The sequence below is a fragment of the Astatotilapia calliptera genome, chromosome 7, assembly GCF_900246225.1.
Source record: "Astatotilapia calliptera chromosome 7, fAstCal1.2, whole genome shotgun sequence".
Classification (NCBI taxonomy): domain Eukaryota; kingdom Metazoa; phylum Chordata; class Actinopteri; order Cichliformes; family Cichlidae; genus Astatotilapia; species Astatotilapia calliptera.
In genome coordinates, this window is record NC_039308.1 from 11,336,396 (window position 1) to 11,350,521 (window position 14,126).

A 14,126-nucleotide genomic window follows, 5' to 3' on the forward strand; every position below is an offset into this window, starting at 1 on the left:
GAAGAATAAGAGTGAAAAGCAAACTAAAAAGTCAACAAATAACAATAAGTAGAAGTCCTCATTGGCCTAACAAAATCTACAGACCATGACGTTAACAAATTATATTATTTTCCTGAGTACACAAAAGAAAAAAAGACATGAATAAACTGGAAGAAAACAGTGAAAGGAAAAACAGCATAATGACAGAAATGTAAATCAAATCAGACAAAAGCTCAAATATTTACTAATCTAGTTGCTACCAGAACTGTCTTCTATACAGTGTAAAGAAACCAGTGATCAGTATGGTTGTTTAGATTTATCCTACAATATTAAAACACCAATAAAATATTCCTTAAAATGAGCCACAAGCACAACTCATAAGATTCAACTACATATGAAATCCAGTGAGCCATAAATACATCTGCCATGACTCCATGTTGCACACTCACCAGCACACATATACACATTTGTATGTACACACTCTCACAAACATATGAAAGTTAAACGTAGGGAAACACACACCAACAACCTGACAGCTTTACTTTGTGCTTTTAGACGTAAAGTGGTCCGAAATCTAATCTGTAAAAACAATTTAATTAACTACGGTTTTCACAACTGTCCAAAGTGTTTCAGGAGAAATGTGAGGTGTTTAGCTTTGGACTGGCATAATGAAAAACTGCTTTCCAGGAAAAGTTACAGAAGATAAGAGTATAAGTCAAAACAAGTGAATGTATAAGAGCAAATTTGAAGTTTGTTCTTTGGTTTCAATACATTTTTATGACAATGTAATTTCTCGCAAGATGATTATATGTAATTAAAGTTGTTCTTATTGTACATTATATACTTGATCAGCCATCACTCTAAAATATGAAATATATTTAAAATATTCTAAGTTAAGCTCCCAAAGAACAAATCAACAAATCATTGCATTACATAACATGCAGTCACTGCACGGATGCGTCATCACTGTGAAAAATTAATTGATTAGACAGAATCTCTTATGTCAGGGAGAAAGTTGAACAGAGATAAATATCTGCATGCCTTTTCTTTATTAAATATGTGATTTTAGGTTGGTGACAGTACCAAATCACAACAACAGTTGCCTTGAGGTGCTTTATACTGTAAGGTAAAGACCCTACAATAATACAGATATCAAATGACCTGTATGAGCAAGCACTTGGTGACACCGGGAAGGAAAAACTCCCTTTTAACAGGAAGAAACCTTAAAACCTTAGGCAAAACCAGGCTCAGGCTCATCCTGTCATGGCCATAGCTGGACTGGCCATCGGGCATACCGGGCATTTGCCCGGTGGGCCGCTGGCGATTTTTTGTTTTTATGGGCCGATGGTTTTTTTTTTTTTTTTAGGAAGGGTATATATATAATGAAAGGTGTTGGATTGGCCAATTGGTCATGATCGACTCTGGGCTGGACCAATTACAGCCGAGGAGGCTGGCTGCACCCTCCCCCTTCTTTAGCAATCACGTGATTTTCGCGCATTGCATGCCGGGAACTCGTGGCAAAACAATCCAAGTACCGCATCAAATGCAAACATTTGCAGCACCGCAAAACGTTCATTCTCCGGTTCCAATACCTTCTTTTTTTTTTTCTTTGCCGCACAAAAAAGGAATGTACAAAACAAAAGGAGAATAATGCCGGTCCGTACAAAGACAGACTCGACGAAAAGACAAAGAAAAGATACGAGGAAAAAATCAAAGGAGTGAAAGAGTGGACAAAAGACGTCAGCGTGCTGCCCAACTTTCACCACGCTCAGATTTATAATTATACGCTTCTTGGAGTGAGTGCATACACTCATGAACTTTAGTAACTTCAGGTCACTGCAACAAGCCCAGGTACAGTTTACCGACGGATGGGTACAGGACCTTGAAATGCACCGTGTAGAACGAAAGACTATTGTACATATCATAAGTTTACCAGTCTCACAAATCGTCTTCATAAATACACATTCATTAACAGTTTATTAATAGGACCTTTAAGCTCAACGGTAATTAATTAGTAGTGGAAATAATTTCTGGTAGTGTAACAGTGTTTATGTGGTATTATTCCACTTGCCACAAATATCAGTGTAATGCCTCTCGGTGTGGCTGGCTGCAGTAATAGCTGCCAGTCTGCCGTAGCCATACGAGAGGTGAGTTGTATTGTTCCTGTTCCGCACACAATATAGCTAAGTAGTACAGACACATAAAACATGTTTGATTAGCTAACGAGCACCGAGTGTAATAAGTGCTTAGTGGACACATGTCCAACACCAGTTTTATGTACTTTTCATTTGTTTATTAATGTGTGAAACTGTATGCTAAAGCGGAATGCTAATGAGATGTTCTGCCGTAGTGTGCTGTGCGGAGTGGTGTGTGGCGAGCCTGTGCACTGATAATACACCGTTGTTTCCATTCAGGTACATCATTTGTTGTTGCTGTTATTTTATTGTATATTAGAAATTGTAATATTGCTGCAGTAATCGCTGCCAGTCTGCCGTAGCCATACGAGAGTGTGCTGTGCGGAGTGGTGTATGGCGAGCCTGTGCACTGATAATACACCGTTGTTTCCATTTAGGAAATAAAGTGGCAACGATCGATCAGAGACTCCTTGTCTTTTTAAAAACACTACACAACGTAGAGTCGAGGAGTCTGTTTGGGCCGAACTGTTGCAGCGGGATGAAGCAGAAACCGGTTACAGTAGCATTACAGAAATGTAGCAGTGACAATAATATTGTATATTGTAATCGCAATGGACAATTAGTGATACAAAACAACTGTTTTATCCTGTGAATAAAAGTATATGTTTTTGTCAGTGTACCATGGTTATAACAGAAGCGAAACGCAATATTGTGTCAGAATAATTCACTATTTATGCACAATAAATAAAGGAGCATAGCGCGACAATTTCTGTTCAGCGCCAGACTTGCTTGTAACCTATATCACCAATTATGTTAAGAAAAATGACGTATTAACTACTACAAAACTCTGACCTTTGTGGGAATGCTTGGAACTGACTAACATGTGAGCTGGAGTGTTCTGAGACGTTATATTTGGTATATCCAGACCATCCATCGGCTCTTACTTCGGAAACATGGCTTAAAAAATTTCACTTCAACGACGTAATCCGATAAAAAAAAAAAAAAAAGATCTCTTTACCCGTCGACTTCCTGTGGCTGTCATGCGACCGGCTATTGCAGTTAATAATAATACAACAGCTTCTTGCCATTTTTTGGGTTTCTTTTTATCGCCGTGTAACTGAGTTCAATTGAAAGCCTGCGTGCGCTAGTACCTCTTGCCACAAGTTCCCAGAATCCTTTGCGGTTTTATCCCTGAATGACGTCACATTTTCAATCTTTATCCTGGTGGGCCGGTCTCTAGTCAAAATGCCCGGGCCGATTTTTTGTCCCAGTCCAGCCTTGGTCATGGCTGTGCTGTGGCAGGCAGGATGTGGGACCCAGGTGCAGGACTCGAACGCGAAAAGGTAACTTAAAGTGGCAGCTTTATTCACTAGGAAAACTTGAATACTAGATCTAAGAAACAAAACATAATAACTGGGAGCTAGGAAACTAGGAACTCAGGAGACCAGAAACTAGAAAACAAAGAAACTAAAAAAGTAGGAGCTGACGAGAAAACAAACACGGAGACCAGGAGCAGCACAGAGAGGGTATGACGCGACAATGGGCAGAGGAAAACACAGGGAGTAATGAGGGAATGGGAAACAGAAAGGAAACACAACACTGGGACTAATCTGACGTAACGAGATGGGGAGGAAGCAAAACTGAGTACACTGAACACAGGACAAGGAACTATCAAAATCAAACAGGAAACACACGGACCGAAATGCAAGCTTAACACAGTGACTGGGGACACATAGAGAACATAGAAACAAGGGGGACTAGACATGAAACGTGGGACATGGGCACAGCACAGAGTAGACATGGGAACAGAGACTAAACACAGGCTGAGATAGAGACTAAGGGAGGAAGGACTACAGTCACTAAGAACATAAGAAATAAAGATAACCAAAACCAGCAACAACAATAATCAAAAAATATAATTCCAGAGTCTGAAACTAAATACTGGGTTGCAGACTCAGTGCCGTGACACATCCGGTGTCTCCCTGGATGAATTGGAAGCAATGACTGAGTCATTGGTTGGAAGAGGTGGTTGACATGAATGAAGTTTGAGACTTTATGCCTATACTGCTGCCTCCGAGATCCAAACCCAGAAAAGCGGTAGAAAATGGATAGTATGAAAATTTCTTTTTATTGTCATCATTAGAGTTCCACCTAGAGCTGAACAATAGACTGTGAAACTAAACTCCCTATATGAATGTGAACAGTCATTCTGTAGACAAGGGATAAGTCTTTTTGGTACCAGACGTTTGGCTGATTTCTGCTTATAATATGCTTTTGGTCTGAATTGCGTTGTCAAATCATGTTTTTGTTGAATACAGGTAAATGGTACATATGAGGAGCTCTTTTGGGGAGCAAAAGTACTTATCCACAGGTTCTGTCTGATGACATTTCAGCTTTTTATTTGTTTTTCTTAATTTATCACCCGTCTTAAAAAAAGATTTACACCAGCTGGTTGTTTCCTTTAGAGACAAGGTCATCAAATAGTATTAGATGTCATTTGGTATTAGATGTCAATATACATCTTATATTCTTTTCTCACTTTAAAAAATAATTACTTTCATCAATGTCTTTTTTTCAATGAGCAGCATACTAAATGTTCTCCTTAAGAATGAAGCTCTTTAGACAAATAACCTGTTGTTAATGTAATGTCAAGAACCATGTTAATATCCACTTTGCTACACAGCAATTGGACTGTTATTTCTAACCTGCTTCAGAAGCAAAACACATTTAAACCAAGATGAAGTGGGTGTATGTCTAATGTGTCTTATGAATACATGCATGCAAACTTACTTCTCTGTCCTTGAGCTTCATGGCCAGTACTAACTGGTTTCTGTGATTGGCCAGTGCTTCTCTGTAATTGCTTTTGGAGAAAAGGGCAGAGCCGAGGTTCCCATGAGCTCGACATTCCCCTGACTGGTCACCTGTGGAAGACGAATTTTACCTACACTGTAGCCGTTTTTCAACACACCATAAACTACTACTTTCAAGTTTTCCATACCTAGAGTCTTGGTCACCTCCAGGTCCTGTTGCATGTAGGCCATACTCTTCTCTATATTACCTAAAGACCAGTATGCAGAACTAAGGGCAGAGTAGACGGATCCACGCAGCTTTAGTGAGCACGTGCCAATCTTCAGCCCTGCCTCCAGAACTACAGCTGAGGCTCCATGGAAACCATGTGTCAGTAGCTCCTGGCCGATGACGGAGACAACCACAAACGGACTCTTGTCTAGCTTCATCTTCTGCAGCTGCTGGTAGGTGGGCTCAAGTGTGTCTGTGAAGATGTGACAGATAGACAAAAACACAGGTGATTTAAGAAAATTCAATTATTTATCATTTTATGTGTTACAAACATTAATATGACCATTCTTAAGCGCCATTGGACAAGATACTGAGTGTGTGGCCTGAAAACTTCCTTGGCCCTGTGGCATTCGGCTGTGGGACTGTAGCATCCTGCTGATACAGAAAGAACACTACACCTGCCCTGGCTCTTTTTCTACACAGAAAGTAAAATAAAAGCAGAAGCCCTGGAACTTCTGTGTTTGTGCTCGTGCACACTTTCAAAGCAACACTATGCAACTTTTAAGAAGTAATATCACACTTACTCTTACAAGTAGAGACTTAAATTAATAAGCGATAAAATGCACCCACACTTAGAAGCAATGCTGGTAAAGCCTCATTAGGTCTGGCATGACCCATTTTAAGCTTATGTAAGCACACTTTAAAGTCTATATTGCTCTGTAAGTGCTGTGTAACTTCAGAAAAGTCTGAAGTTAAACAGCACAGAATCTTATATCCTTTTGCTACTATGTTATAGTCTCAGAGCAAACACACAAAAATATGCATCTGCTATCTGATGACAACTACATCTACAAAATTCTGCTTCACAGATGACATTTTCATATAATTTAAGCTAAATGTATGTAGCCTCAAACAACAGTTTTCTATTTAAAGACATAAAGGACTTAAGTTCCATGTTCCATGTTTTGGAAAGATTGCAGCACATCTCAGCTTTGTGTTCAACTCTGTGTGCAAGCAGGCGCGCGTGTGTCTCCTTCACTATGTGAATATCATAATGAAGCAGACACACAGAGCAGACATGAAGTAAAGCTATTGTTATTCAAGTTGATCGCAACTCTTTGGGGTTCTATGCAATTAAACAATCCCTAAATTGGAAAACGATTGCTTGTGGAACATCTAGGAGGAAAAAAAATCCACATTCACCCATAACAAAGTATGTAATTGAAATTGCTGCTGCTGAAAGGGACTAACTGAAATATTTTTACAAAAACAAATATATCTATTCCAAGTTCAATACCCCCTCCCAACCCCCCAAAAAACAAAACAAAACAAAACAGTTATCTTGTGTCAAAAGTCATATTTTGTAGTATTTGAGATGAACTGTAGCAGTTGCCATTTGCATTTTTCGAGTCTTTCATTCTGCTTTGTCAAACTGAAAAGTTTTGTTTATCAGGCTAATCTGAGGAGGACCTAGTAGATAGCATTCTGTTACAATTGTCTACCCTAGAGGCCTAGAAAGACAGAGGAGCCTCCTACTCTTTCATGCTGATAACAATGCAGCTCCTTAGTGTGTGTGTACTGCACACTATACTGACATTCTCTATGGTCCAACATGTTGCCCTGCCTACTGCTTACTCAAGCATTGCAACTCAATTTTACTTGGAGGCTTGCTTTGAAGATTATAAGAGATCAAGTTTTGAAGGGTGCTGCCCTTGGGTGGGAGAACAACCTCCTGCAGTGCAACAGACCTGCGGGAGAGCTTTGCTGTAGTCCAGGCTGGACTCAGTTATGATATACTGTTTGCTGCTGCCACTGATTCAAACATACTGTCATCATTTTCAAAATGTGCATTTTTTGTTTTCCATCTACTCCATTCTTCTGGCAGCGCTACTGCTTAAACTTTGAAACAATGTCTTTTGTTTTCTGTTGTAAATTTCTAATTTGAAACATGATAAAGTCCATTATCAATAGCCTTGTGCTCAACCCCACTGGATACACAAGTTGGACCTCAAAGGGAAATAAGATGAAGGGAGGTTGGCTGGTGCAAGAACACATGCAAATGCCCAGCTCTAATTCAGATACAGCTGAAGGGCAAAACAACATAATCCAGTGCAAATTCTAGCCTGCAAACCATTCTTGATTGTTTGTACTTTTCCTTCATCTTTGTGTGCTGTTGAGACCTACACATAAAAGTACACTGTGAACTGTGGGGTGGTTAGATCAATGACACATGAGAATCTACCTTGTAAATATTTCATCATGAACCCTGCGAGAAGCAAATTCATGTGAATAAACATAATGATAAAACTAACCTAGACCCTTCAGTGTCCACAGCGCTTTAATTTAAGGATGTTTGTGAACTTCCTAAATCTGGAAGAGGACATAATCAGGAATTAATCAGAACACATAATAAGTTTTCTGTGCTTCAGAAGTGTGTACACCCACTGAAATCTTTCAAATGTCAGTCATTATTTCTAGAAATTAGTATTTGGCCTTAAAATTAGCATTCCACCTCTGTGGCCCGCTTCAGCCGCTGGCAATGTGCTGTCTGCAATTAAAGAAGCTGCAGTTTACGATCTGTCTAAAATGTAATCTCGGCGCTGAAGTGTACCTTTGACTTAATCAAAAACCCACAAAATTCAACACCAATAGAAATGGAATGTAACAAAGTACATATACATTATAATTCTGCTCTACTACATTTCTCGGAGGCTAATGTGCTCATTTATCCCACAGCTCTATTTGTGTATCAAATTACATTTTTTCATAACAGTCTTGCTCAGTATCTACAGTTTGGGGTTTAAAAGTAAAGATGATGCATCCCTTTATGGCAGAGAATTATTTTTCTATTTTACTGGCTATAATTTAAAAAAAAAAAAAAAAATTCTCCCCTATAGCCTTTTTTAATTGCAGTTTGGTCCATATAAAGCTATCAAGTCATAAAGCCACCAAGTTTCCTATTTATGACATTCTGTGTTACTGTATTTTGCCTGCTACAAGCCTGTTTAAACACGACTCTGTTGTTTATTTGTATGCATGCTGGACATGTGGAGGTCTATAGTGCAACTACAACTGGACAGGTCCAAATTTTTTGCGGGCCGACACAGCGGTACAGTGGGTAGCAATGCTACCCACAACAAGGAAGAAGGTCCTAGTTCAATTCAATTCAATTTTCAATTCAATTTTATTCATATAGCGCCAAATCACAACAAAAGTCGCCTCAAGGCGCTTTATATTGTACAGTAGATACAGAGAAAAAGTTGCCTGGGGTCTGTCTGTGTAGACTTTGCATGTTTTTTTGCCATAGTCCAAAAACATGTTGGCTAAGTCAGCTGGGGCTACAGCTTCCAAACAGTAAGGATAATGGATGGATATTTGGACAGATGGTTGGTTTTCCTGCTTTTGCTTTGGCACAGATTTTATACCAGATGCTCTTTCTGACACAATCCTCCCATTTTGTCTGGGCTTTAGGAGTACTCTACCTTACAATCACTGTAATCACATTACATTTTTTCATAGTGCATTATTGTACTAAATTCAACAATCACTTTACAGTAACAATTATGTAATTCTTTGTGTTACAAAGATTTTGCCTAACAAAGCTATATTTCTTGAGGGTTCAAGAACTGAAGGAAAGTTCAGCTTCAACAATCAAATCGTATTTATTCAAATACACCAGTGCTGCTGCCTGTCAATCAAATTATGTTATGACATGTAAACATAACTTGTATCTAGTTGTTGGTCACTTCAGAGAATCATCACCCTGTTATGCTGTTGTTGTATAAGCAAATTTATAAAAGGCAGCTAGATTGGCTAATCCTTACTCCTTTAATCTGTTAGGTTGTGTTCTGCTCCAGCCTAAATATAAGGCACACCCACAGTCAAGAGCTGAAACAACATGTGAATCCTGCCTATGTCTCAGAAAAATCATACCATGTCATATATACCTATTCATTTTTTACCTTCCTTAACTTAGATGGCTTCAATAATGCTATGTTGACAGCATTAATACTGTAACTTGCTCGCTCACTCACTCACTCACTCGCTGTACCTGAATGTAAATAAATATGACTGTGGGAGACACCAGACAACAACAGTCTTTATAATTGGCAGTAGATGTGACACCTGTCACTTCATTGTCAAGAAGATTCATCTGAAGCAGGAATGGATGAGAGTCATTCCTTTACTTCCACAAGTGGAAGCTGGCGATGACTACCTTTTATCTCCACGTTTCTCTTTCCGTTCTATCTAAGATGCTTGTTTTATGCATTTTCTGAATCTCTCTTTTCTCTATATATCTCTCATCTCTCGTATCAAACATGCATCCCTTTCTTTGTGCGGCCTGAATCATCAGAGGGATCTTTTTATTTTTTTTCACATCCTAGTCCCGGAGGAGGGCTACTGAATAAAAGAATAAAAGAAAAGTAATAACTTGGCAGTTTCCCTAGTGCATACATCTAACTTTCCTTGCCTACAAGTTTTCCAGCACAAAATTGTAGTTTTCTGCTTATGATGTTCTTTTGTTTGTCTCTCCCCTTGTAAATGTGAGTCATGTTGTTTCAGATGTGTTGGCACAGTGAGAGAAAGGCGGAATGAAGTCCGGTGTTAGACATGCCCACCTCTTAGAGGCGACTTCATGGCAGCCTCCACCATACCAACAAGCAGCTGGAGACTCTTGGGGTCTTGGGCGAGGCCGGAAGCGAACGCTGCCAGGGCATCGGCATGACGACCCAGGTACTGTAGGGCAACACCCTGACGAAAGTAAGCCTGAAAAGAAAAAACACAATTATAATTTTTTTTACATTTTTTAAATTTCATATTTTTTGACATTTTGAAACACTTGTTTATTTCTCTTCTGAGGTTTGTTGAAATACTGCAAAAATATATAACTGCAGTTTTATGCAAAACAGCAATAAAGCTACACGTATACATAAAAGGGCATAGCGGTGATTAATTTAGCAAAATGCTAAATGGACGGGTACTTATATAGCACCTTACTATTCACTTTCAGCACTTTATATTACAGGTCTTATTCACCAAAGCAGACACGCATTCATACTGCACTCTTTTTTCTTCTTCTATGCCTAAGTGCTTCTTATCTAACATTCACACACACACTCGCACTCTGGTGTATCCAAAAATATGGTGACACATGGAGTGGAGGAGCTGGGGATCAATACACTAACTTTAGACCATGTTTAATACAAACATTCACCATATTAACACTACATAACAGAACTTTCACTTTAAATGGTCTGTTTGGTTCTTTGTTCACACCATGAAAAGTTAAGTTTAAAAAAATGTAATATCCTTATTTATCATATTTATCTCTAAATGTGGATTGTTGCTTTGAAGTCTGACTGTTGAACAAAGACATTATAAATATTACAAGTTTTGTTTCTTCATTTATGTCCTTAACACTTGGGATTCGACTGTACTGTTAGCTCCACTGTTAGGGAATAGCCTCCTGTTCAGCAAGCCAGAAGTCTTTCCATTTTAGATTTTTACATGACTGTCTTTGAGAAGGCTCTGAAAAAGATCCAATAGTTTAAACATTTACAGAACCCATTCTGAATAAGGAGAACAGTTACACTTGATAGTTAACAGAGTTTGGCACAGCTGTTTTTGTTCTATGGTTCCAACAGCTGTATTTGAATTGTTTAAAAGCACACAGAAAACTGTGCTCTTCTCTAAAATATTTTTACTTTAGTCTAATCTACTTGCTAGTCCACACACTACTGTACTGTTTGATTTATTTGCACATATGTGTTAGCCATGCATCTATTATTCTTTGTTTTTAACGTGGGGTATCCTAAATGTTCCCTAATGAAACCTGTTCTATTTATAGATTTTTGATTTGCTTTGATATTTGGTCATCAAACACAGCAAGACATCATTATTCAGTGTCTGAAAAACTCAGGTACATTAGCTGTAGTTGTTGGGTCTGCGCTTCCACAGCCCCACTGGTTTAGAGACTTATTCCCGATAACGAAGCAAGATGAACACCTCAACCAGTTTTTCACATGCTAGCAAGGGAAGGATCTCAGAGCAGCCCTTCTGCCCTCGGTGTAAGACCACTTCGAAGAACAATCACCCCACAGCAGCCTTTTATTTCTGTGACACACAGTTTCACAAACACTCATTGTAAAAATCCCCCTATGGTGTCAGGCACTAGGTGTGTATGCATGTGTGTGTATGGATGTGCACGTGAGAGTGTGAGTTTGTGTCTGGGGGTGCGTTGGTGTGACCTCCTGTCCACAATAGGGTCATAAAGGCAGGAAGTTTACTAAACAAGAAAACAGAACCCTCACATAGGATGTGCTCCTATAAAAGACTATAGCCTCCTCCACCAACACGCTGGGGAGAGAGTCAGAAACAAAGTAATGTCTTTGACCATATAGTTTGAACCAAGCCTTACAAATTTAAGTACAATAATGGCAACATTTAACAATTTGACTCCAACAGTAGTAAAAACAACCTTTGGATTAAAAGTAACTTTTTAAGAAGTGCTCAGTGATTTTCACATAACCTTAAATAATGAAAAGGTCGAGCACCGATGTGGCATTTACACATTGGTTACACACTCTTTCCATATAACACACAGCAACATGCATTTCATTAGGACCCCTTGTGCATTTCACAGCTGGATTAGAGACAATGCATCATGACATCAGATTCATGAAGACAACTCAAGAGACGGCACGTGCAACACAAACATATCTTCTTCTCTCACTGCTGACCTTACTGTAACCTAATTGTCTTGCCCCCTTCTCTCTTCGCCTTCATTCCTCTTCTTTTTACTTCTCATTTATCATCCAACCCTCCCTCCCCCCATTTAAGCACAAGCTCTCATGACAGTGAGTAAATTAAGACAAAGAGGAGATCAATTAGATTACATGCTAGCTGCTGTCCCGCCTGCCACTTTCTACAGCCATGCCGTCTTTGTCCCATCCTCATCTTCAGACAGCTTCATTGAAACAAATGGAGTCTGAGGTCAAGTCTCAGTGCAGAATGTGAACAGACCACGGTGTCATTTCACTGATGATTAACACGAAAGTGATTTAAATGGTTGGTAATTACAGCTGAGGCCATATGCCTTAACACACTCATTATGAAAATGCCTCAGTCAGTCACAGCAGGCTAATATTATAATATTCTCTATTTGTGGAGCACTTTTCAAAAAATCAGAGTCAAAAGTTAAATTGCTACAAAATATGAAATACTTAAGCTGTCCAATTAAAGTGAGTTTTAAGAAGCTGGTTTAAGGTTTTAATGTTGTGGATCGTTGAGCTATCTGAGTTCATATTGCCGGCAAAATCCTAGAGTTTGTTCTCAAGTCTCCGTCCACTAGTGTTCCTAACCTGATCTCTCTTTGTACATAGATTTCTTGGACCTGTCCCTTAACCAGTTTGGAGTGTCTGTTTGTCGGAGTGGCATAGAGCGTGGAGAAGTGTGAGTGGCAGAAGAGGAGTGATTGTGTGAGCAAGAAGAGGAGAACAGAGACTGTGTGGATTCCCCACTTTCCCCCCTGGAACCCTGTGCCCCCTTTCCCTGCACCTGTAAATATACTGCACCATGCAGTTAATCCCCTTTGACAGTTTTCCAACAGTCTTCAAGGTGTTCTCAGAGATGCTGAGCACTTGTTGGCCCTTTTGCCTTCACTCTGCGGTCCATCTCATCCCAGACCATCAGAACTGGGTTTAGGTCAGGTGACTATGGAGGCCAGGCCATCTGGTGCAGCCCTCCATTACTCTCCTTTTTGGTCAAATAGCCCATATACACTCTGGAGGTCATCGTCCTGTTGAAAAATTAATGATGGTCCAACTAAATGCAAACTGGATGGGATCGCTGCAGGATGCTGTGGCAGCCATAATGGTTGAGTATGCCTTCAGTTTTGAATAAATCCCCAACAGTGTCACCAGCAAAGCACCCCTACACCTCCTCCTCTATGCTTCACAGTGGGAACCATGCATGTAGAGACCATACGTTCACCTTTTCTGTGTTGCACAAAGACATGGCAGGGGGAACCAAAGATCTCAAATTTGGACTCATCAGACCAGAGCACAGATTTCCACTGGTCTTTCATTCCTTATGTCTCTTGGCCCAAACAAATCTCTTCTGCTTGTTGCTTTTCCTTAGTAGTGGTTTCTTAGCAGCTATTTGACAGTAAAGGCTGATTTTCGCAGTCTCCTTTGAACAGTTGATGTAGAGATTTGTCTGCTACTGGAACTTTGTGTGGCATTTATCTGGGCTCTAATCTCAGATGCTGTCAACTTACAATTTCTGAGGCTGGTGACTCAGATGAATTTATCCTCAGTAGCAGACTTGACTGTTGGTCTTCCTTTCCTGGGGCGGTCCTCATGTGAGCCAGTTTAGTCGTACAGTAGATGGTTTTTGTGACTGCCCTGGCTGTTAGCAATTTTCCGAATTGAGTGACCTTCAGTTCTGAAAGGATGGACTGTGATGGACTGTTGTTTCTCTTTATTTAGAATTTATATTATGGTGAGAACCAATCAGCTAACAGTTGTCAGGGCTGTGAGCTGTGTACCAACCTGCATTCTGCACAACACAACTGATGGTCCCAACCATATTAAGAAAGCAAGAAATTCCACAAATAAACTCTGACAAGGCACACCTGTGAAGTGAAAACAATTTCAGGTGACTACATCATGAAGCTCCTTGAGAGAAGACCAAGGGTTTGCAACGCTGTCAACAAAGCGTGTTTCAGTGTAGCTATTTTCAGGAATCTAAAATATAAGACATATCTAGAGTTATTTATCATTTTTTCTTTGCTACATAATTCCACATATCTTGTGTCATATATTTGATGTCTTCAGTATGTATCTACTATGCAGAAAGTAGTAAAAAATAAAGAAAAACCATTAAATGAGAAGGTGTGTCCAAACTTTTGACTGGTAGTGTATATTTTAAAAATACATTTAGAAATTATAAGAACTCTTTCATTAGGAATATCATAGATGTACTCCAAAATGA

At 39.4% G+C, this 14,126-nt stretch overlaps 1 protein-coding gene across 1 annotated transcript in view; it reads right to left on the reverse strand.

Annotated features, from left to right (window-relative positions):
• Positions 1-14,126, reverse strand: part of ttc28 (tetratricopeptide repeat domain 28) — a 180,463-nt gene that overhangs the window by 82,994 nt on the left and 83,343 nt on the right. Inside the window, exons 3-5 of the mRNA XM_026176900.1 lie at positions 9,752-9,899; positions 5,113-5,385; positions 4,905-5,035 (exon numbers count right to left, since the gene is read on the reverse strand). Coding sequence (XP_026032685.1) covers positions 4,905-5,035; positions 5,113-5,385; positions 9,752-9,899 — 552 coding nt within the window. The remainder of the gene's footprint in view (positions 1-4,904; positions 5,036-5,112; positions 5,386-9,751; positions 9,900-14,126) is intronic.